Source organism: Brachycentrus maculatus, unplaced genomic scaffold (genome assembly GCF_059751285.1).
Source record: "Brachycentrus maculatus isolate JH-2025_06_01 unplaced genomic scaffold, ASM5975128v1 h1tg000606l, whole genome shotgun sequence".
Taxonomy (NCBI): Eukaryota; Metazoa; Arthropoda; class Insecta; order Trichoptera; family Brachycentridae; genus Brachycentrus; species Brachycentrus maculatus.
The window spans coordinates 37,253-64,111 of NW_028281345.1; the positions used below are offsets into that span (position 1 = coordinate 37,253).

General features: G+C 31.0%; 1 protein-coding gene across 1 annotated transcript; it reads right to left on the reverse strand.

The window, feature by feature from the left end:
- On the reverse strand, positions 1-26,622 carry LOC148301109 (uncharacterized). Its single transcript, XM_088273808.1, has 2 exons — positions 25,842-26,622; positions 1-125 (listed from the first exon to the last, which is right to left on the reverse strand). The coding sequence occupies exons 1-2, from the start codon at positions 26,578-26,580 to the stop codon at positions 1-3; spliced, it is 864 nt and encodes a 287-aa protein (XP_088129934.1). The 5' UTR covers positions 26,581-26,622.
- Positions 26,623-26,859: the final 237 nt, after the last annotated feature.

Consider the following 26,859-nt stretch of genomic DNA (forward strand, 5'->3'; position numbering starts at 1 on the left):
CTACGCCCCTGGCTGTCTTCCGTCTCCGCATTTCCAAGTCCTCGAGCTGTCAGATGCAGCGGGTCTCTTCACGCCCGGTGGACACGGCGCAAGGAATGAGAGGGAGAGCACTACTTGCGGAATCACTGGGGTGTAGTCAGAAACAATACTTAACCGTGATTGAAGTGTTTTTTTTTTATGTGCATAAAAATGTAAAATACACCCATAAATATGTGTGTAAATGTAAAAAAACCCACTTACGGTGTATTTTACCTTCATATATATTCAAAATATTTAAAGGTCAGGTTGTGGTCCCATGGTTAGTGTCGCAGACTCTTGAGTCAGAGTTTCTTGGTTCGAACCCACTCTACCACAATTTTATACCTATTTCTAATAACGAGCTGCTTAGGCTTACAAAAATAGTATGAAATTGAAGTATTTTTGTAAATAATAAAAAACACAAATACTCCTATTATTTTTTTTTTGTATAAACAGGTATGTTTGTATGTATGTTTTTATTTATGTATGTCTGAAATCTAGCTACGGCTTATGCAATACTGCTTATCGTGGTCATAAGTTGTGCTATGATAAGCGATATTAAATAAGCCATAGCCAGAGTAACTTGCATGTTAGGTAATTCAAAATAGAGAAGATGAAGGCGAATGAAAACAAAAAATAAAAAATAAAAATTCTTAATAAAAAAGTTTCTTTCATCTCACTTAAGATGTCACTAGTAAAATTTTAGTGATTCAAACACTACGTTTCGAATTTGAACTATGTATATAGAAGTTTCAGAATTTCAGTAGTGTAGTTGTCAATCAAAGGTAGAATTAGTGAATGTTACACGTGAATAGAGTGATCACTTAAAGCAGCCTATGACGGTTAATGCCCAGACTTCCATTATCTTCTTCATCTATGTTGAGATGTCAAAAAAAATGTTATTGACTTAATTCTTTTCATGAGTATTAACTTGATTCTTGATATTAATTGTTGACTTAATTCATTTCATGAGTATTAACTTAATTCTTGTTATTAATTATTATTGACTTAATTCGTTTCATGAGTATTGACTTAATACTTGTTATTAATTGTTATTGACTTAATTCATTTCATGAGCATTAACTTAATTCTTGTTATTGACTTAATTCATTTCATGAGTATTAACTTAATTCTTGTTATTAATTATTATTGACTTAATTCGTTTCATGAGTATTAACTTAATACTTGTTATTAATTGTTATTGACTTAATTCATTTCATGAGTATTAAATTAATTCTTGTTATTAATTGTTATTGACTTAATTCGTTTCATGAGTATTAACTTAAAACTTGTTATTAATTGTTATTGACTTAATTCATTTCATGAGTATTAACTTAATTATTGTTATTATATATTATTGAATTGATTCGTTTTATTCATAAAAATACTCCCTGTATATCAATTTGAGTCATTATTCTTCAGCTTGTTTACGCATTAGTGCGTGCTATAATGATATTCCTGGTTAAATATTTGACAAGGGCTTTATTAGAATGCACAATGAAACTGTTGTCTCATTCAATAATGTTCCAGTGAGTCGCTCTAATGGGTTGATAAGGACCCTCTACAATCTAATATGCGATGTTATCTCGGTCAGGCGGGGAAGGCACGTTTTCATCACATGTCGTGATTATTGTTGAATTTGGTGCCGAAGGAGACCTGGCCAATAACTGGTACGCATTCGATTATCATGCAAATTTTAGATAATTTTTATATCTACGACTTTACTCGTAATGTCAACGATTTTACTTATTTACTTATTTTATAAAACAAAAATTCATACATAAATCATATATAAATATAAAATATACTTATTTGGTAATTGTTGCACACTATGAATAAAGTTGAATAAAGCTATGAAGTTGTACAGCCTGCTTCTAATATATACAAAGTCATTAAAAATATAAACTAAATAAACTAATACTATTCATGAGTGGAAAATGGAAGTGGGCAGATCTACAATAGATAGCATCATTCGGCAATGTCGATTTGGATTGTATGAACAATTTTTAAAAAAATTACCTAACGTCAAAGTGACTCTGAAATATACTATAGCTACGGCTTATTATGACCCTATTCAGGATTCAAGTTTAAAAGCCTATGCCTACTCGTGAGTGGATTTACTCTTTATGTTTAAAGTAACTATAATTTCATGTAATTCATGAGTGAAAATTCTAGGCAAAAACACTCGCTTGGATAAACAACTTCCTTACATAAAATTTTTAAAGATTTTGTAAAATGTGCCCTCGGTACGGGAAAAATCAGTGAGAGCACAATATTGTATTTTTTCATTTGTATATAATAAAATAAATTAATAAAATATGAGGCATTTGATTTTGTTTGATTCCATTTTGTTACAAATTGATCATTGTTTTCAAAGGTTTTCAAAGAACGGTGCTTGACTGGAGACCTAGAACAGGGCGTAGAAGCGCAGGTAGGCTCCAGACAAGATGGTCCGGTGACATTAGGAAAGTGGCGGGCCTGAACTGGAAGAGAGTTGCGTCCAACAGAGAACTGTGGAAGTCCAAGAGGGAGGCCTTTGTTCAATACTGGACACAAGAAGAAGGCTGAAGTAAGCAGTAATAAATAATAAAAAAAACACGTATTGCAAATTGTGCCCTCGGGACGGGAAAAACCAGAGAAGACTTAATTGTAGATTTGAAATTGTAAATATATTAAATCGCTCACTCCTTTCAAGAACGTCATAAATAAAAAAACTTGATTTTTCAGGAGAACTCTTTTAATGTTTTAAAATATAAAACAATGTATTAAAAATAAATATCAAGCCGCTTATTGAACTTTTAACTGTGCAACAGATCTTTTTAAGTAAAACCTGAATGTTTTTCCTATATTTGAAAAATATTTTGTATATTTCAAAAAATAATTAAACAATTAAAATAAATATCAAGCCACTTATTGAACTGTACAACAGATCTTTTTAGGTAAAACCTGAAGGTTTTTCCTGCATTTGAAAAATATTTAGTGTTTAAAAAAATAATTAAACAATACCCTTTCTTCAAAGTGCAAAAACAACAATTTCTGCCTTGTAGCGGGTAAATATTAAGTTAAAAATATGCCCCTTTTGTTGGGATATAGTACATTTTCTGGGTACACATTCCGAAAACATGCACAACTGAAAATTGTATAGTACACATTCCGAAAACACGCACAACTGAAAATTGACGATTTTTGATTTATGACGTTCTTGAAAGGAGTAAGCGATATGTGAGATTATTTATTTTAATTATAAAAATAAATAATAAAATGTTCATTTACTGGTCTATTACCCTATAATATTAGTAGTAGTATTTATTATTTACATTCCTTATCATGAATTCCACTTAGAGAAGATTTATTATATTGGCAACTACCATAATTTATACATGGATTTATCTTTCGGCACCATAGTCAAGTTGTTGATAAGCGTGTGATGAAAAGCTCATTAAATTATTTTCTAGGGATAGAAAGATTGATAAAGACATAAAAAGGAGAGTGAATGGTGCAATGAAATCAGTTATGGCAAATAAAAGCGTTTCAGTGAAATCTAAAAAAGCACCGTACAACGAAGTCCCAATGCATGAAAGTGAGTCAAAATAAAGTGAAATACGATCTCTCAGATGAATGTGCAGCAAAACGATGTGTGATACATGTTTGAATGGTGAAATAAGTAAAGAATGCAAGGCAGAGATAAGCATTATCGATGAAATTAAGAAAGGTGTATTGAGATGGTTTGGAATGTATATCGAACGAGTGAAGAAAGAACAGACAATAAAAATTATAAGGTGAATTAAGTCAGAAATAGGAGCAGTGAAAGATTGAGGGAAACCTTGCATGGTTGTGGTAGAGTGGGTTCGAACCCGGAATCTCCGACTCAAAGTCCGCCATAATAACCACGGGACCACAGCCCGACACATACATAGTTGTCATAGACATTTTACTTGTATGACAACAATGTGTTATGCTTAACCCGGTGAGAATGTAGTAGGGTATTTCATACCCAGACGCTAGTTAAAACAAATACCTTAAAAAAATATTAACACAAAACCTGTGCGCGAGCCATCATGATATATCGCTCACTCCTTTCAACAACGTCATATATTAAAAATCGTCAATTTTCAGTTGTGCATATTTTCGGAATGTCCGGAAAATGTACTATATCCCAGCAAAAGTGACATATTTCAAACAAAATATTTACCCGCTACAGGGCAGAAAGTGTTATTTTTGCACTTTAAAGAAAAGGTATTTTTTAATCATTTTTTTAAAATATACTTAATATTTTTCAAATGGAGAAAAATCTTCAGGTTTTACCTAAAAAGATCTGTTGCACAATAAAAGTTCGATAAGTGGTTTGATATTTATTTTTAGTACATTTTATTCTATTTTTTAAATTTAAAAACGGTCTTCTGAAAAATCAAGTTTTTATATTTATGACGTTGTTGAAAGGAGTGAGCGATATGGGATCAAATGCAGAGCGGACACCGTAGTAACAAAAAACGCGCTAAGGGTGTCAGAAATAAAGATTCTAAGAAGCGTATCTAGCAAGAGTCAACGAGACGGAATAAGGAACACCAGGATGAGAGAAATATAAGAGATCGAAGATGTCGTTAGGTTGGGAAGACAACGAAGAAGACAATAGTATGCCCGTGTAAGGAAAATGAAACCATCAAATCTTCCCCATATTGTAACGCAGGGCCAACCCAGGGTAGATAACTCCCAGACAGACCAACAAAGAAATCCTGGGAATCGATATCGCAGGAGGCTAACTCCTATTAAAAACAGGCCACAAGGCCTACCTACGCCAAGAAGAGGAAGAAGAATATATTTTCAAAAAATATTTGTCTGGCAACACTGGCGCGTTTAGTAGCTATAGGGAAAGGAGTGCGCGAAGGCATGGAAAGGAGAAAGCTTTTATTTAACAGAGACCCTTTATTTGAATGTATGCAAGGTCCAAACCAGACTATTTTATTTACTGGAAACGCATGAAAACATGATTTTCAATTTTCATGCAGCATAGAATTTAATCGGATATTTTATTATGAGGAGACGACGCGTGACAGGGTGACTTAGAGACGTCTCGTGTTGGCCATATGCTCCACCTAGGAAGCAAACATAGAAAAAGAAGAAGAAGATTTAATTAAAAATATTTTGAGTGTGTCCAAATACTTTCTGTGCCTGCCTTTACTAGTTTTTATAGTTTTTTTTATGAAGTCAAGGGATCTTGCATCCCTTATGACACTGCGACCATATTAGGTCTATTTTGACCTTCCTCTGTATCAAAGCTCACTCGCAAGACCTATATACATGAGTCATGTAGGTCACGACCTGTCTTGGTGGTAGGAGCTTCACCTTCTCGGAGTCCAGTAGTGATCCTCCAAGGATGTGACTTCATTTGCGAGCGAGGGCCTCACGAATGTGGATTGGTGTTTCGTGACCTTCTCTGAACATGGCACCTTACAAGGGCCCAGAGCAGCCGTGTACTAAGCTTTGAGAATAGGTGTTTGCGGAGAATCTTAGGCGTGCGGTGGTTTAACTTTGTGAGGAATGAAGAGATAAGGCGTAGGACGCAGCAAATCTTGGTCACAACTGTCGTCAAGAAAAGGCGATTCAGTTGGCTTGGCCATGTACTCCGCGTGCCTCCTGAGAGCCTTAATCAAGCTTGCCTCTTTTACAAGGCACCAGGTTCGCGCCGCCCAGGACGACCGCTGCTGACAATTCGTCGGCAGTTTTCGTCAGAACTTCGGGACGCGGATCTGACTTGGGAGGATGTAAGGGAGCTGGCAGCCGGCAGAAAAGCCTGGAGACAGTTTGTGGATTCCATATGCTCCACCTAGGGAGCGGATATGGTTAATATATATACATATATATATATATATATATATATATATATATATATATATATATATATATATATATATATATATATATATATATATATATATATATATATAAATATATATATATATATATATATATATATATATATATATATATATATATATATATACATATATATATATATATATATATATATATATATATATATATATACAATATATAGTTTGTTAAAGTCTGGGTATGTTATACCCTTACACATTTTAAGTTGTACATTTTCTCACGACATTCTCGCCGGGTTGGACTACTATCAATTCAATTAAGGTATAATGTAACTTTAGGGCGAAAATATTGTTGCATTGAGTTGAAAGGCGGGGAGTGTTAAAACTAGATTTTATATCCTGAGCTGTAAAAATTGTATCACGGTTCGATCTCCACGTTTAATGTCCCTTATCTATATATGCGTTAAACTTACGTACGTACTAAGCACGGGGCATAACTGAAGTCTTTGGGTATTTTTCACGTTTTTATGATTTCAGATTAGCTTAGCTTTTGGAAGAGATAAGTGAAAAGAGTGATTAACAACCTTTTTTGATTCGCATTCGGTACTAATAAATATTTTATTTATTTTTACAAACTAACTTACTTAAAATATACGAGATCGTCTACTTGTTACAAAATTTCCCCATTTACTGGGTGGTATTATACAAAGTGAACGATGAATGATAAGCAGATTGTTATATATAACCAACTTCGATAATGCTTTTTAAATACAAAATATACATTTCACTTTACCTTCCATATATGTATTTATATGTATATATATATATATATATATATATATATATATATATATATATATATATATATATATATATATATAAATATATAAACATATATATATATATTTATATATATATATATATATTTTTTTATTTTTTTATTTTTATTTTTTTCTTTTTTTTTCTTATATATATATCTACATATATAATACCATCCTACTCAAGCCGTTAATACATTATTTTGATTTGTGCTTTGAGTTATTGATCTGACTTAAAGCGCCATCAATATTTCACTTTGGTAATTAATACATGGTAATGAAGCATTTATGGGCCCAATAAATAAGGCGTCAATTAATTAAGATGTATCCTGTTTAATGGGATTGCTAAGTCCTAGATCAAATATCGTGGCGGTTAGATCGGTTTCAGATAGACCTGCGTACAATTCACTCGGTCGGGTTTCAACCCACCCTGTATATGTAGGATTACCGGAAAAAGTGTACAGGCAAAATACGTACAGGAAAATGGCGTAAAAGTTACAAACGTAAAATTTAAAAAAAGTTTGATCCATATAATGTTAATGAATAAGATTTAACGATATGTTAGATCTCAAATCACTTGCCAATAACATAATGAAAAACCAGATAAAAATTAAGAAAGCGAAAATGTTTCATGGCTGCAAACTAAATGCTTGTCCACTACCAGGAATTACACGTAATTTTACCGTCTGGCACGTCAGTTAGAGTTTTAAAACGATGATTGGCTTTGATTGGCATGTGCTTTTGTCCATATTTCTTAGGATCGGTGCTCTTGATCGGTGCGTGAACGCGTTGCGCGTAAATTCGATCACGCTAAACTGTCGTAGTCGTTTTCATTTTTTAAAACCGGACTGCCGGACGGTGAAATCCGTGTAGTGGACAAACGCCCTAACTGTAGTGCCGGACGGTAAAATTCCGTGTTGTGCACAAACGCCCTATGAGGAGAGCATTGATATGAAAAAGCTAAGAATTTGAGGAAATATTGGGGCTTTATTCTCTCTGCCTACCCCTGCAGTGAAGCGGGGAATGATTGGTTAGTTAATTCTGATTCACAAAGACGCACTTTACTATTCTACGCACTGTTCGCCTAATAACTCAAACGCGCTTATTCGCAATCAGGCCAAATACACGCAAGCACAAATAAATTAATATTCAGTGTTTGATTTGGTATCTCTACTTATACAAGTACCTACACGAGTGCCGGTAATACCCTTGCTATTGGATTAGGTAGTATTGTATGCCGACATAATACGAGTATGTAGGTCTGTTTGGGTGATGTTCAGTCTCGGCCGAAAGCTCTCGATCATCTGTGAGACTTGATTTCAAAACGAGCTTTCGTGGAGACAGCGAATATGACGTTTTGAAATTTCCTCATGAAATTAAATTATTTTTAATACAAAACATAAACAAAAGTATGATTTTCATAATAAAAACCATGTTTTAAAAAATAAATTTTAAATATTTTAAATGATGTTGATAATCTCAACACATGCTGGTTTTAAAAATCACTTTATATAAGTGTAACATTCACTAATCTAAATGATAAAAGAAGTTGAAAAGAATGGGAGACTTTTCAAAATAAAGCTATAATAGACCTAAAGAAAAATATATATGTAATGTAGAAAAAATGAGAGAACAATGCAACTGTTTACTTAAAAAAGATACTTAAAATTAACTATTTTTGTAATTAAAAATGTCAATATATTTAAAGAACAAAGTAGTTTTAAATGATAAAAACGTTGACATATTACTAGAAATAAGGATAAAATAAGACTGCCATTAAAAAAAGTCGTACAATTGAACGGAATCGTTAGGAGACGCTTTGAAAAGGTGGTATTAATTTTTCATCAGACTGCATACTTGTACTCGTATAAATAAATTTGTCCTTTCCCGTGTGAGTTCTGGGCAGCATCTGTACATTCAGTTAAGCAAGTTTTTTTTATTTATCAGAGACCTGTATGAAATATACGTAAGAATCTTCCAGAATTAGTTTACATACTAGGAGATGCCTTAAAACATGATTTTGAAATTTTATTGTAACTTATATATATATATATATATATATATATATATATATATATATATATATATATATATATATATATATATATATATATATATATATATATATATATATATATATATATATATACATTTATATATATATATATATATATATATATATATATATATATATATATATTATATATATATATATATATATATATATATACGTAAGAATCTTCCAGAATTAGTTTACATACTAGGAGATGCCTTAAAACATGATTTTGAAATTTTATTGTAACTTATATATATATATATATATATATATATATATATATATATATATATATATATATATATATATATATATATATATATATATATATATATATATATATATATATATATATATATATACATTTATATATATATATATATATATATATATATATATATATATATATATATATATATATATATATATATATATATATATATATATATATATATATATATATATATATATATATATATATATATATTTATATATATATATATATATATATATGTATATATATATATATATATATATATATATATATATATATATATATATATATATATATATATATATATATATATATATACATATATATATTAATTTATTTAAGTTTATTAATGAAAACTCGACTAGTTTAGAGAACTACAGATGTTCTCATCAATTATTACAAATACAAATTTATTGAGGTCCGTATTTTACCCTGTTGAGAATATCTTTCAAATAAGTTCTAAAAATTAGCATAAATAAACTAAAAAAGTCTTTAACAAGTGCTTCATTTTTATCATTAAATTATCTCGTTATTCCAAAAAGTCAATGCCAAATCAATAAATAAGATTTTCCGTAAAAGGCTTCTATATTTCTTTACTCTGTAATACGTAAATGATCCTGAAATTCAATCCTTGAAATTCGATGATTTAAGTCAATTTTCATTGAATTTTGTTTTATTTGTATAAATAAAATTTTATAAAATTATCAGATATCCAACTGAAGTTGAAAGTTCGTAAGTTTGGGGTTTCGTAGAACATAAAGTTGTATATTTCACGAGTGGAAAGTGGAAGCCATAAAGTATAATAAAATTGTTCCGAAGAAATCCACTCTGTTTTAGAGAGAAGGCTTTTAGCCAAGTTCATATATTTCTTATAAAAAGGCATGTCGCTCATGTAAAAACAGTAGGTTTTTCGTATTGCACCAATTTGTCAAGAGTGAACTTTCAGTATGTTCTGGAACAATATAGTAATAATAAAAAACTATACAATCTCTCTTCATAACTTAGCTTGAATAGTACAAAAAGGTTTGACAATAACTAATAATTAAATTCTTAGATTTTTTCATAATTTTTTCATCATTAGACTTGTGGTTTTTTATGTTTGACTTTTATTCATTATTCTATAAATTCATAAGATATTTTATTTATTGTTTCGGCATTAACTTTGTGGTAAGACATGTTACAATAATTAAAGAAAACACTTCGTTTTTTACCACTTGAGTTTAATTATAGACTACATGTTTCAGAAGCTAAACTTCCATCATTCAGGTCTGTATAATAACTAAAATATAAAATATAAAATTGTTCTATAAATAAGGATAGGGGGAAAGTAAGGGGAAGGGGTTAGTCAAGGAACGGAGTTTGAAAACAAAGGAAAAATTGAAAGCAATGGCGAAGAATTTTGAAACAATATATTATTTAATAAATTATTATTAGAATTCAGGTTTTTTTGTATTTCTAAATTTTCAAGATAATTCATAATTTGGCCTTTATATGGAACAAGGTGTAATAATTTTAATTTATGGGAGTGAAATGAGTGATAAGTATCTATTATATGATTTGCAAATTCCGAAAAATAATTACTAACAAGACCGCTTTGATGTTCTTTAATTCTAATCTTTAAATTTCTCGCAGTTTGGCCAATATATTTTCTATCACAATCTCCACACGAAATTTCATAAACACCACTTTTTTGTAATAAATCAATTTTAGATTTTGAGTTATCGAGGATTTTATGTAAATTATTATTTGTATAATATGCAGGTTGGATATGGGAGGGTAAGATTTTCGAAATCCCGTATATAAAATTTTTCGCCAAGATTTATTTTTTATTGAATCATACCGAAAGTAAAGAAGAATGTGAACAATGAAAGTGTTTTGGTTAACAATATAAAACGGACTTTAAATGATAAAGAACTTATTTTTACTAGATCAGATAAAGGAAATAGCATTGTCATTTTAAATCAAACTGATTACATAAACAAATGTAAAGAGTTTTTGGATAGTGAAAAATTTGAAATTTTGAAAAAAGACCCAACGATTAAATATCAAACGAAATTAAAATATCAAACGAAATTAAAAGAAGTACTTAAACGTTGCCCTACTATCATTGTTGATAATATTAAAGATTTTATTATTAATAAAAATCCCCAAATTCCAAGATTATACGGGTTACCTAAATTACACAAAATAAATGTTCCAATTAGACCAGTTGTATCATACGTGAGTGCGCCAAATTATAAACTTTGTAAATTACTAAATCATTTAATTATATGTCATAAAATTTTTTCACCAACATATAGCATAAAGAATACTTTGGAATTTATTGAGAAAACTAAATATTTAAATATTCCTTCTAATGCTAAAATTATTTCATTTGATATTGTAAATTTATTCACAAACGTCCCAATAGATGATGCCAAAAGTGTTTTTATGAAACTATTATGTGATTCAGATTTAGATGATTTGTATGTAAAAGAAATGACTAGAATTTATGATATTTGTACATCTCAAAATTATTTTGAATTTAATAGCTTAATTTATGAACAACGAGACGGACTCCCAATGGGTTCTCCTCTTTCGCCAGTATTAGCTGATATGTTCCTTAATGATTTTGAGACAGAATTATTAAATTCTAATCATCCTATTGTAAAAACATGTATTTTTAGATGGTTTAGGTACGTTGATGACATTTTTTGTATTTTTATTGGGACTGATAGACAATTAGATTCATTCCTTACCCACATCAACACTTTACATAATAATATTAAATTTACCATGGAAAAAAATGACGATAATACCCTAAATTTTCTTGATTTATCGATTAAAGTTATAAATAATAAATTAGATTTTAATATATATCGTAAACCAACACACACTGACACAGTCATTCCAGCTGATTCCATTCATCCCATTTCACATAAAATGGCCAGTTTCCATTCATTATTAAATAGACTAATTAATATCCCCCTCAGTAACTCAAATTATAATCGTGAATTAAACACAATTAAACTAATAGCAAAAAACAACGGGTATAATAGCGCGCTAATAGATAAAATGTTAAAAAATAAAATTAAAAATAATTTTACCAAAAAATACATATATTCAGCACCTAATAATGATTCAATAAAAAATAAATCTTGGCGAAAAATTTTATATACGGGTTCAATAACTAAAAATATTTCGAAAATCTTACCCTCCCATATCCAACCTGCATATTATACAAATAATAATTTACATAAAATCCTCGATAACTCAAAATCTAAAATTGATTTATTACAAAAAAGTGGTGTTTATGAAATTTCGTGTGGAGATTGTGATAGAAAATATATTGGCCAAACTGCGAGAAATTTAAAGATTAGAATTAAAGAACATCAAAGCGGTCTTGTTAGTAATTATTTTTCGGAATTTGCAAATCATATAATAGATACTAATCACTCATTTCACTCCCATAAATTAAAATTATTACACCTTGTTCCATATAAAGGCCAAATTATGAATTATCTTGAAAATTTAGAAATACAAAAAAACCTGAATTCTAATAATAATTTATTAAATAATATATTGTTTCAAAATTCTTCGCCATTGCTTTCAATTTTTCCTTTGTTTTCAAACTCCGTTCCTTGACTAACCCCTTCCCCTTACTTTCCCCCTATCCTTATTTATAGAACAATTTTATATTTTATATTTTAGTTATTATACAGACCTGAATGATGGAAGTTTAGCTTCTGAAACATGTAGTCTATAATTAAACTCAAGTGGTAAAAAACGAAGTGTTTTCTTTAATTATTAATTCATAAGATGACTGAAAAATTATAATTTTTGGTATTTATTCTAATTCTTTCATCAAATGCACCAATAATGCTGAATAACATTCGCTTTTAATATTTTTTAAAACAGAGGGTCGATGAGTTGTAGGCAGAAGGCTGATATCTTGAGGGATAAAATGCCCAGAGATGTAATTCATGTAAAAATGGCCTTTAAAGATTTTTTTCTATGAGCGATGATCTGGCAAAAGAAGGATGAAAGTAGACTGAACGCAGTCGAAATGCGATCTCTCAGAAGAATGTGCCGCAAAACGATGTATGATAGATGTTCGAATAGTGAAATAAGGAAGGAATGCAAAGCTGAGATTATCGATAAAATTAAGAAAGGTGTGTTGAGATGGTTTGGACATGTAGAACGAATGAGCGAGGAAAGAACGGTAAAACAAATTTATGAGGCGAATGTAAGTGGAAAAAAGAGCAGAGGAAGACCGAGAAAAACATGGCACGATCAGGTATGCCAAATACTTTAAAGTGGTCAGGTTAGGAGTCGTAACAATCGGCGCGTATGTATGAGGAGATGCATGAACGTGGAAGAGGCGAAGAATGTTTGCAAATACAGAGTGGTGTGGCGTTCTATTCTCTCTGCCTACCCCTGCGGGGAAGCGGCTTGGTGGTTAGTTAGTTAGTTAGCAATGAAGATTTTTATACAGTTGGCGTCTTTTCTCTTCCTTTGAAGAAGCAACAAGTTATGGATAATGAGGAATACTGTTTCCCTCAATAATGCTTAATTTTTCGTTTATTTTTTCCTTTTTTTTCATTTAAACAAAAAACGTACAAACTTTCCGGTACCACTACATCTTCCTTAATATATACATTTCAACAACGTCATATATCAAAAAAGTGATTTTTCAGAAGATCGTTTTTAAAGTTTAAAAATATAATAAAATGTATTAAAAATAAATATTAACCCACTTATTGAACTTTTTACCGTGCAACAGATCTTTTTAAGTAAAATATATATATATATATATATATATATATATATATATATATATATATATATATATATATATATATATATATATATATATATATATATATATATATATATATATATATATATATATATATATATATATATATATATATATATATATATATATATATATATATATATATATATATATATATAAATATATATATATATATATATATATATATATATATATATATATATATATATATATATATATATATATATATATATATATATATATATATATATATATATATATATATATATATATATATATATATATATATATATATATATATATATATATATATATATGTATATATATTTACATATATGTACGTTCACTGAATTCTCACCAGATTGCTAATATGGGAATGAGATAATAAAGTCTTGAATTACACTAAGTTGAGCAAAGTGGATTAGTTGGTTGTCTTAAAATAACAGTGATAAGAAGTTTACGTCGATCTAAAAATAAATTTTATGACTTAACTGACAAAATTTTGTTTTCAAAATAATTCGACTTCCCTCAGGATATCAAACGTACATCAAGTCTTGATGATACTGTAAATGGATGATGTAGAGGAAGGCATAGGGAAACTTGTCGGGCCCTGAGGAACACTTACGCTACAGCAACTCATGGTCGGGTACAGTTAGACAAAGATATAAAGTTATGTATGCCTCAATTTTTTGTTTCACTATTACTATTCCTCTTATTTAACCCACATCTCTTTAGATCGAAAGAAAAAACGCCTATACATACAAGTAAGTAGCATCTAGACTCAAATGGCAATCGGCAAGACATGTTACAAGACCCCACAAGATGGACTACTAAAATTTTAAGATGGAGAATAAGAGGGGTGTTGGAAGACCTCAAAAAAGATGGTCCGATGACAAGGCCGCTGTGGGAGGGTAGAAACTGGCTCCAAGCAGCAACAGACCAAAAAAATGAAAGGATATGGAAAAGACCTGAATCCAGCGGTGGAGGACAGAGGGCTAAAGAAGAAAACGAAGAAGACATACTAGTAGGTACAATACCTCTAAGCATTGTTATTAATTTGATGTAAACATGTTTTTTTTCTCGATCCAATGAGATGAGGAATAAATGAGTGAAAATAACGGTAAAATGAAAATTTGAAGAAAAAATTTGAAAAGGGAAGAAAAAGAACGATAAAAACTTGGCATAATCAAGTATTTCAAATACTTGAATGTGGTCGAATCAGCAGTGGGAATAATCTCTCTCTTATTGAATGGTGGAATTCAGTCGCTGCCTGACGGTGCGTTGGAACAGACGTACCGCGTATGACTAGTTGGCGGCGAGTTGGTGTTGACTGCGAGCTGCGTACTACATTTTCCATACAAATATGAACTGGGGTCTTTTGTGTAATGTTTGGATGATCTGCACGAAAAAGGTTGAGTCTCGATAGAGTTAACCCCCTATAACGTTGAGATAGGTATCACGCTATCGGAGGGAACGTTATAAGGGGTAAATGTTTTCAATTGATTTTTTACATTTAAACCAGAGACTGAAATATGAAATGACTGAAATATGTCATTCTGAAATTAAAATACAAATTAAAAACATTTTCCCTCTAAAACGTTCTCTCCGATAATAACGTACCAATCTCAACGTAGTTTTCTGTATTTTGTTTTAATTTCTTACTTTTTGCAGGTTGAAATGAAGAGAACTTTCCATAAATCACATGTTAGCCAATGCTTTTGAAAGTACAGATTTATTTAATATATTGTTATCCACCTTGAAGTCTGTACTTTCTCAGCATTTCTTCTCCATGTTATAATAGATAAATTTAAACGTTGTGTTTCACTCTCTCTCGCTGCTCACTGACAGTCTGTGAAGGAGACGTGTATTAACCAGTGCTTACTATTTGTTATTTTATTATTATTTCATGTTTAAGACTTTTTGTTTCTCTATTAGTGTGTTCATTAGTGTATTTTTATATTAGATACTGTATAGATGTATTATGTTAAAGGCATAAGCCGTTCAATGAATAAATAAATAAATAAATAAATAAATATATCTCGCGATTATATTGGCTTTTGAACGATGTGAAATGGTCCTCACGTGCGCACTGGCGTCCGAAAACGGAAATGCAACTTGAAAATCGTTCGGCGTCCAGAGATAAATATCGGAAGCACTTACACAAATAAGGCGAACGTGAATAGCTTCTAATGTAAATATTGCATTCATAATTTTCTGGAACTTGTACATAAATATGTAGATGCCATATTTATCATTCACTAGAAGCTGTAAAAAATGATTAAAGAAAACACTTGTTTTTTACCACTTGAGTTTTATTATAGACTATATATTTCAGAAGTTAAACTTCCATCATTCAGGTCTGTATAATAACTGTATATAACATTATACTGTCTGTATAATGTTATTATACAAACCTGAATGATGGAAGTTTAACTTCTGAAACATGTAGTCTATAATATAACTCAAGTGGTAAAAAACAAGTGTTTTCATATTATTTTTTGACATCTCATCAAAGATGAAGAAGAATATGGAAGTCTGGGCATTTACGGAGCTTACGACCGTCATAGGCTGGTTTAAGTGATCACTTTACACATGTGTAACATTCGCCAATTCTACCCATTATTGACAACCACACTACTCAAATTCTTGGAAGTTCTATATATATGAACCAATTTAGAAACCTTGTTCATGAATCACTAGAACTTCACTAGAGACATCTATTGGTAAGATGTAAAGAAGCTTTACATCTCACTTAGCTTTTTTTCCAGATTTTGTGAACAAGTATTTGGACACACTCAAAATGTTGTAAACAAGTGTTTTCTTTAATCATTGTAACATGTCTTACCACAAAGTTAATGCCGAAACAATAAATAAAATATAGAAGCTGTAAATATAATATTTTGTAATTAATGCACTGAAATGCGTTTCCTCAGACGAATGTGTAGGAAAACATTGTATTACAGAATTAAAAATGAAGATAAAATAAAGGAATAGAAAGCTTTACTAGTGATAATTGTTAACACATTAATATTTTTCATTATATCAGGTACTAGATTATTTACACTACGGATGAGATGTCAATATTAAAGTTGTCTCATCTTGATATGAAAAATCTTACGTTCCTCTTGATATGAAAGGGCTTACGACTAGGCATATGGCTGGCTTAAAACTTATATACATATCGCTCACTCCTTTAAAGACCGTCATAAATAAAAAAAACTTGATTTTTCAGGAGAACTTTTTAAAGTTTAAAAATATAATACAATGTATTAAAAATCAATTACTAGCCACTTATTGAACTTTTTACTGTGCAACAGATCTTTTTAGGTAATACCTGAAGTTTTTCTTCTCCATTTGAAAAATATTAAGTATATTAAAAAAAAATAAACAATACCTTTTCTTCAAAATACAAAAACAACACTTTCTACCCTGTAGCTGGTAAATATTAAGTCAAAAGTATGCCGCTTTTGCTGGGATAAAGTACATTTTTTGGGCATCCCGAAAATATACACAGCTGAAAATTGTCGATTTTTGATTTATGACGTTCTTGAAAGGAGTGAGCAATATGTGTACTACTTTCAAAATTAACGCCTCTTTTCAAAATCCGGCGGATGCAATTTTATAAAATTTTGAAATAAATACTCTATCGGAATGCCAATTGCGGGTTTTATCGTTTAAAATATTTATATACTTGGAAACCCTGCTAAAAAATACTTAAAAACGGCGTTGTATTTCGAATTCCCCTATATTCATGGAATTAGCCTTCTGACCCATATCGGCCAATCAGAGAGCGGAGATAGGTCAAAAATTAAGTTGACGTCATTATCGGTTTGTGTCTCGTGTTTTTTTTTTTAAATACTGAAAGAAATTAAAAAAAAATGAGAAAATTCTCCATTTCATTATATTTTATCTAAAGATAGACAAATCTTTTAAACATAAATGTTACCCGGAGAATTTTACATTTTTTCTAAAATCGACTAACACGGATCTGGTGGATTTCGAAAGAAGGCGACACATCAAACATCAATTTTCAGTTTTACATGTTTTCGGAATGCCTAGAAAATGTACTATATCCCAGCAAAAGCGGCATATTTTTAACTTAATATTTACCCGCTACAGGGCAGAAAGTGTGGTTTTTGCATTTTGAAGAAAAGGTATTGTTTTATTATTTTTTTTATATACAAAATATTATTCAAATGGAGAAAAAACCTTCAGATTTTACCTAAAAAGATCTGTTGCACAGTAAAAAGTTCAAAAAGTGGCTTGATATTTATTTTTAATACATTGTATTTTATTTATAAACTTTAAAAATGTTCTCCTGAAAAATCAAGTTTTTTTTATTTATGACGTGTCTTGAAAGGATATCACTTTTGTGGAAAAACATGATGATCTAAATAAAAATATATTCCCATGAGAACATTCATAGTCGTCGAAACTACATAGTTGTGTTTAAATTAATAAACACAAAAAGTGATATTAAACGAGACTTTAAATATTAAACTCGGATTATTCATATTTTAATAAAGTCTGCACTGTAAATTAAATATTAAAAGTTCTACAAAGTTGGATATGAAAATTCACAGAGCATTCTTCATAATACTACATCAGGGAGTTATTAATCAACATTGCAGTACATTTTAATACCATAATGCGTTTCGAATGATAAAGTTTCATAGAACTAACTCCCCCTGAACATTTTGCAGATGAAAGCTTTAAAGTATTAACTCATTCCTAGTATCTGGCTACACGACGCTGTAATACCAAAACACCGTAATCATATACGCACACAAAATAACTCCTATAATTGGAGATAATCCAGATTTGCGAACAAGTATATGGGGACATACACAAAATGTTGTAAAATAAATTAACTGATCAAATTGTGAGCTATAAAAAGAAAAAAAGAAAATGATATTATCTGGCGTTTCTCATGTTTGTGATTAAAATCCAGGATTCGGACCTCACATACTAATAAAAGAGTTTCTGCTCAATAAAATGCTTCTTTACATCTCACCAATAGATGTCTTTAGTGACGTTTTAGTGATTCAAGAACAATGTTTCGAAATTGGTTCGTATATATAGAACTTGAGTTGTGCGGTTGTCAATGATGGGTACATATTTACATATTTATACAGGGCTTTTTTTAAACAAAAAAGGTCCCGCAAATAATGTCAAGCTTTTGACCATTTTGACGAATTATATAAATATAGATTATTATTAGTCTAATTGATTTTGTTAATTACAATAGAAAGAAAAATATCCATGAAAAAATGTGTCACTACTTTTTTTGAGATATGAGATTCAGTTTAACAAGACTGAAAAACAGATAAGAACGTATTATATCAAACGAGAAATGTCAGGGCAAAAAGCACGAAAAGGTACAGTAAATAGACATATTTCATACAAAAAATAAGGTAAGAAGCAAGTTTAAAGGAAAAAAAGAGGGAACATAACTAATCACCAACACAAATATCTTTCAATTAAACATTTTTTCAGTTAATTCATTTTGGATCACTGACTGGGTTATATTTTACATATGTCAGGGAGCTGGTTTTTTTAGGAATTTATTATTAATAATCTTATATTTTTTGTTAATTAAAAATTGTATATTTATAAAATAAATCAACAAGGCTGCAGCTGCAGCTATATCCGCAAGCCTCAGAAACTCGGTGTGGAGGAACCAATACATGAGAATAGAAAGTAAAATGAAGATATACAAAAAAATATTTTCGACCGATGGCCAATTATGGGATTTAAGCAAGAGCATATTCTAGAACAAAATCTCGACTTCGAACCTCCGAGATGAATACTCCCCGATCTATAACCGGAAACACATTGCGAGACCGAGTAAGAAACACCGATATCCGGAGCATGTGTAAGACGGAGGATATCGTGAGGTGGGGACGACAACGAAGGCGATACTGGAATGAGCATGTAAATGTCACAAGACAGACTTCCACATATCGCCCTTCAAGGAAACCCTGAAGGACGCAGACTCCCAGGCAGATCTCCAAAAAGATGGAAAGACAGTAGGGAGTCAACATCCCAAGAGCGACAGGCGGAGGCACAAACAGATCCTTAGGATCTACAAATATAATAAGAAGAAGAATACATTTTCAGGATTTCTACGTTATTGTTGTTGATTGTGTTGTAGTTAAAATGTAAGCTAACTCTGAAAAAAATATTATTTATTAACCATAATTCTTATTCTATGATTCTTGTTTTTAATATCGTCATATATTTCTTTGAAATGTTACATACTGCGTTCTGAATTACGATGCAATTTGCAGGATCATAATATTATGTTGATACAGCATATTTGAAAGGCAGTGCAAAGTGACATTACAGAGTGGGTTCAGAATCAACCACATGTATGTTGTGTTAATGCAAATATCGCGTTCGAATAGTACTTATATTACTAGCGACTGATGACAAAATTGAAATATTTTTTCAATACTGTAATAATTAGTCAATGAATGGCTGATGTGAACTCATATGAAAATAAAATAACTTGTCGAATTATAAGCTACACAAAAAACACCTTGCATACAGACAGTACGTCAAAATTTAACCCATTATAGTATTTTTTGACATCTCAACAAAGATGAAGAAGAATATGGAAGTCTGGGCATTTAAGGGGCTTACTGCCGTCAAAGGCTGGTTTAAATGATTACTTTACACATGTGTAACATTCACCAATTCTACCAATTTAAATGATGTGAAATAACTCCTTTAATTGGAGATAGTCCAGATTTGTGTATTTAGACACACTCAAAATGATGTTACCCCATTACAGTTTCGAGTGAGTGATATTGATCTAAATTGAAGTTAGGGGAGGGCGAGGGTTTGTAGTAGAGGTGAGTCTTGTATACTAAGTAGGTATTAATCAATTTAGATGTTGCCAAGCCAGAATTTAATGTCACCAAGGGTGAGAGATCTGTCGCTCTTGTACATCCCTAACTTCAGACTGCTCCAAATAATACAATCAATTTAATTGGATATTATATAAACACAACCTACTCCAAAATTACCATAGGACTTCGACATAACATATCAGAAGGGTTTAAAAAAATCAGTGTATCGAGTGATTTGTTATGTTGACAATATCTTGAGTGTGTTCTAATCTTTGTTCACGAGTTTGGGCATGTCTTTGCCTTTAGAAGATATTATTTTACATTTTAAAATAGATGAAGAAAAATATTGAAGTTTTTAATCATACAACTTATACTTTAGCTGTGTATCATGTGTAGAATGGTGAATGTTCTGTTAATACATTGGACATTAACAACATTTTGAGTGTGTCTAAACACTTGTTCACAAAATCTGGATTATCTCCAATTAATTGGAGATAATCCAGATTTTGTGAACAAGTATTTGGACACACTCTAAATGTTGTAAGTAAAACTTACATTCAAAATAGATAGATTTTACCATGAAGTGCCAGAATTTAATGTCACCAAGGGTGAGATCTGTCGCTCCTGTACATCCCTAACTTCAGACTGCTCCAAATAATACAATCAATTTAATTGGATATTATATAAACACAACCTACTCCAAAATTACCATAGGACTTCGACATAACATATCAGAAGGGTTTAAAAAAATCAGTGTATCGAGTGATTTGTTATGTTGACAATATCTTGAGTGTGTTCTAATCTTTGTTCACGAGTTTGGGCATGTCTTTGCCTTTAGAAGATATTATTTTACATTTTAAAATAGATGAAGAAAAATATTGAAGTTTTTAATCATACAACTTATACTTTAGCTGTGTATCATGTGTAGAATGGTGAATGTTCTGTTAATACATTGGACATTAACAACATTTTGAGTGTGTGCAAATACTTGTTCACGAATCTGGATTATATCCAATTATAGGAGTTATTTTTCATATTATTTTTTGACGTCTCATCAAAGATGAAGACGAATATGGAAATGAATATGAATACGTGTGTAAAGTGTTTACTAAAACCAGCTTATGACGGTCGTTAATGCGCCCCGTAAATGCCCAGACTTCCATATTCTCCTACATTTTTGATGAGATGTCAAAAAATAATACGTGAAAAAGAAGATTTTATGTCTTACTAATTGATTTGGCAGTCACTTCATGGTAAAATCTATCTATTTTGAATGTAAGTTTTACTTACAACATTTAGAGTGTGTCCAAATACTTGTTCACAAAATCTGGATTATCTCCAATTAATTGGAGATAATCCAGATTTTGTGAACAAGTGTTTAGACACACTCAAAATGTTGTAAATAAATTATGTGGTCAAATTATAAGCTTAATAATAAAAATGAAAATGGTATTTTGTGGCGTTTCTCATGTGTGTGATTATAATCCAGGATTCGGATCTCACATACTAATATAAGAGTTTCTGCTTAATAAAAAGCTTCTTTACATCTCACCAATAGATGTCTCTCGTGAAGTTCTGTGATTCAAGAACAAGGTTTCTAAATTGGTTCATATATATGGAACTTCCAAGAATTTGAGTAGAGTGGTTTTCAATAATGGGTGGAATTGGTGAATGTTACACGTGTGTAAAGTGATCACTTAAACCAGCCTATGACGGTCGTCAGCTCCGTAAATGCCAGACTTCCATATTCTTCATCTTCATCTTCGATGAGATGTCAAAAAATAATAAGTTTTACTTAGTAAATACCATCTGTGGTAAAATCTATCCATTTTTCGTAAATATTGGTATTTACTTAGATTTTATTTGTGTATAAAAAACGATTGTTATTTCATTTCATATGAAAATAACATCGTATTTTAAAACATATAACATACAAACATGTATATCTGTTATATGATACAAGAGTAGTGCTTCTTTTAAAACGCGATCAACATTTTTTTCACAAGTACATTTTGTATTTATGTTCTTGGAAGAGTCTCGCATGAATGATTTATTCTTCAGGAAATTTGACTAGTCTTTCGACTGTCTTTTGTAATTTGACATAGAATTAGATTACGAACTTCTGACGAATAGCGTTACGTTTCGAGATACATACTTGGGATCCGGATCGATGATCTTAACCTTTTAAATGTTCAAACAAAGTTTTAAATTATCTCTTTTCTTTAAGCACATAAATTGTTATAAAGATAGCCCGTTTTCTTAGTGCCGTGGAACAGTGGTTCCCAATCGCTGGGTCGCGGATTGGTATGGGCCCTGATAGGTGCAAGATCACCAGTCGCTGTTTTCAAAAGAGTTCGAGTGCTGCTTCTCAAACATAAAAATAGAACCCATTCGGGGATCCATAATAAATGATCTAAAAAAATACTTTATGGAAAGATATACATGTAGTCTTTAGTCATATTTTCTTTATTTTGCTTTTACTTTTTTTTTTACTTTCTCATTTTTTATATTTTCTCATTTGTTTGTTTTAAATATGCTTCTTACCTCACGTTTTTCTCATTTATTTCTATTAAATATGCTTCTTATGCCTATTTATTATACCTGTTTATTGTTTTTATATTTTCACATGTCGCTCACTCCTTTCATGAACGTCATAAATCAAAATACTTGATTTTTCAGGAGAACGTTTTTAATGTTAAAGAATATAATAAAATGTATTAAAAATAAATATTAAGTCACTTATTGAACTTTTTACTGTACAACAGATCTTTTTAGGTAAAACCTGAAGTTTTTTTCCATTTGAAAAATATTTAGTTTATTTCAAAAAATAATTAAACAATACCTTTTCTTCAAAATGCAAAAACAACATTTTATGCCCTGTAGCTGGTAAATATCAAGTTAACAATATGCCTCTTTTGCTGGGATATAGTACATTTTCTAGGCATTCCGAAAACATGCACAACTGAAAAATGACGAATTTTGATTTATGACGTTCATGAAAGGAGTGAGCGATGTATTAGTTTTAGGATTAAGGTTAACAAGACTGGAACACAAATAATAAAGAAACAAAAAATATTTTTTTAAATAACCAAAACTAATACATGGAAATATGTAAAAACAATAAAAAGGATTAATAAATAGGCATAAGAAGCATATTTAAAAGAAATAAATTAAATAAATTACCCAACGTCGACCGGTTCTTGGCGATAAAAAGTTTGGGGACCACTGTCGTGGTAGACATACGGTAAGATCTTTAAACCTGATTGTTTAAACTAGCGAACTTATTCAGTTACAAATTCCAATTAATTATAATTTATATCAAAATTCAAAGTCACGCGGAAATTTGATATGCGTTTCTGCCGCTTGTCTATATATAAGATTAGAGCTTTTCCATCACATATTAGTCGAGTGTTATATTACAACATTTTGAGTATGTCCAAATACTTGTTCACAAATCTGGATTTTCTCCACTTACGAATTATTTTTTTGACGTCTCAAGATGGATGAAGAAGAATATGGTAGTCTGGGTATTTACAAGGCTTATGACCTGTCATGGGATGGTTCAGTGACTTTCAACATTCATGATTGACAACCACACTACTCAAATTTTTGGAAAACCCCGGTTTCTGCATCTTTATCGAGATGAATCAAGTATTTCAAATACTTGAAAGAGATAAGGTCAGGAGTTGGAATAATTGGTTAGTATGCATGAGTAGATGTATGAATTTGGAAGAGACGTAGGTATATTGTATGCAAAGACAGATTGGGGTGGCGTTCTCTTTTTTCTGCTTATCCCAGCGGGGAAGTGGCGTGATGATTAGTTTGTTATTTAATGTTTCGGTAGCTTAAAAGCCGTATAGGACTTATAAAAGGGAAGAAAGGAATGTAAGGCTGAATAAGGGATAAATGAAAATATTAAGAGTTCTTCAAGTTGGCATGGACATGTGGAGCGAATGGATAACGAGAGAATGACTTGGCCCGATCAGATCAATCAGAACCTAAAATCCGGTGGTGTTAAAAGTCTGCGTAATCAAAGGGCACGTATGACTAGATGAATGGATGTGAAGGAAGCGAGAAGTGTATGTCAGGACAGAAGAGTTAGGCATTCTATCCTCTCTGCCTACCCTTAAGGGGAAACGTCATTTTGTTAGTAGTAGTATGTAGTAGTAGACTTATAAAAGCCTTCCGCTTAAAGTATCAAAAAACGTTTTAACATATTTTGTTGTTGTAATCTGTAATCTGATTATTTTTTTACAGTAATTTCGGATCAAAATTTGTCGTCAACATGACTGTACTCGTAAGTTTTTAGTATCCCATAAACAATTTCAATAAAAATACCTCCGTAACGCGCTTATGTTTAAAATTACAAAGAGAATACTCGACGTAAAAACGTCACCATCTTTCGGATTTTAATATCGTCGTTACGAAAAACTCAATAAACTTTACGATATTTTGCTTCCTTACAAGAACGACACAAATATTACCCTCTCGCGTATAGAACTAGTTAAGGGTGTACTATCAAATAAACAATCCAGGCCGTGCCAAAAGCCAGACGTATTGTATGCCCACATTTTTTAAATTTTAATTTTTTAAATTAATTAATTTTTTTAAAATTGAAAAAATATTATGAAAAATTTTTTTCAATTCATTTCTTTCAATAACCAATTTTTTTTACAAACACCATATTTTTATTTCTAATAAAACTAATTTTTTCAATACAAATACGATGTTTTACCCAAAATATTCAATTACGTGAAATGTTACCTGGGTTTAAAGAAAACTTTGTTCTGGGCTATCGATTACTTCGCATTAATAACTCATGTATAATTTAAAAGTTGTCCAGTTCAAAAAAAAAACAAAACAGAAGCAATGAAAAATTTAAAAAAGGTTACCTTACAAAAACGTCTTACTTTACCTAATAATAAAGAAAAACAACAACAAAAAATATAAAATTTCGTCATTTGTGGAAGAATTTCTAATATGTTATAATAATTCTTGCCGAATGGCAACTAGCGAGCTCGGTTTAGTTGTTTTTCTTATGTAACCTAAACAAGTCGAAACACACATGCAGTGCGTTCTACGATACATGCGCTATCCGCGAACACTGTTCGTTCAAAAGCATTAAATGGTTTAAACGGAAATACATGAAGGGAAGGATACGTTGTTAAATAAATATAACTAAAATCACTCACCTAGAAATCCAGGAATCGCTCCTAGAGGCATCACGAACAAGCTGACCAAAAGATCAGCTATGGCCAGCGAGAGCAAGAAGTAGTTGGTCACATTCTGCAGTCGTCTGTCGAGGCAGACTGCCAGGCAGACCAAGATGTTCCCAAGACCTCCAGCAAGGATGAAAACAATCACGAACAAGAAGCTCCAATCGTATTCCAAAACGTGAGAATCGACAGTCGAATTGTGGCTTCCCCAAACACACTGCACTTTGTCCATAGAACTCACAGACCCACTTTCACTGTCAACGTACTCCAGATCGTCTCTGAGCCTATAACTCTGATTTAAGTACTGAAATCCACTCGTGAAGCACTCAAGATGCTTTGTAAGCTTATCAGACGTTCTTGAGAGAAAGCATGTTTCACCAGGATCCAGAGGGACCCTCAACCAAAGCGTTCGCAACGCGGATTCAAAAACCATACCAGTGAACGAAAGATCAAAGCTATCCAGGCAGTTTGAAATGTTCCAGTTGGAAGAGCAAGAGTTGCAATTGTAAAACGTGTCATTCTGGACATCCACGTTGAGATCACAGGAATAAGAAGGATATGCTATTGTACTACTGAGGCTCCGGTTTTCTGCGGCGTCTGGTAGGCAGTCTAATCCTGCTCCAGCCAAGGAGCAAGATCGAAGCCTACCAGATAGAAGCCTGCAGGCGAAACCAGGGAAGGAAGAATTGTCGAAAAAGTACTCCCCGAACGACATGACGTTTACTCTCACACCGTGTGTAATTTCAGCATTTCAGGATTTCACCATTTCAGCGTTTCAGTAACATTGTGAAAAAACGACCACCGCTTCAACGCCACGTGATTTTTGGCAGCACATAATTTTTACACGGAGTTTACATTATCTTACTCAAAACTTTTTAAGCCGTGATGTTCAAATTTTCCAAACTTCCTCGATTGTTAGTAAAAATTTTGGCTTATAGAATTTCCGACGAGGGGCGTTGTCTCAATTTCATTTTTCCTGAAACAAAGAGAAATT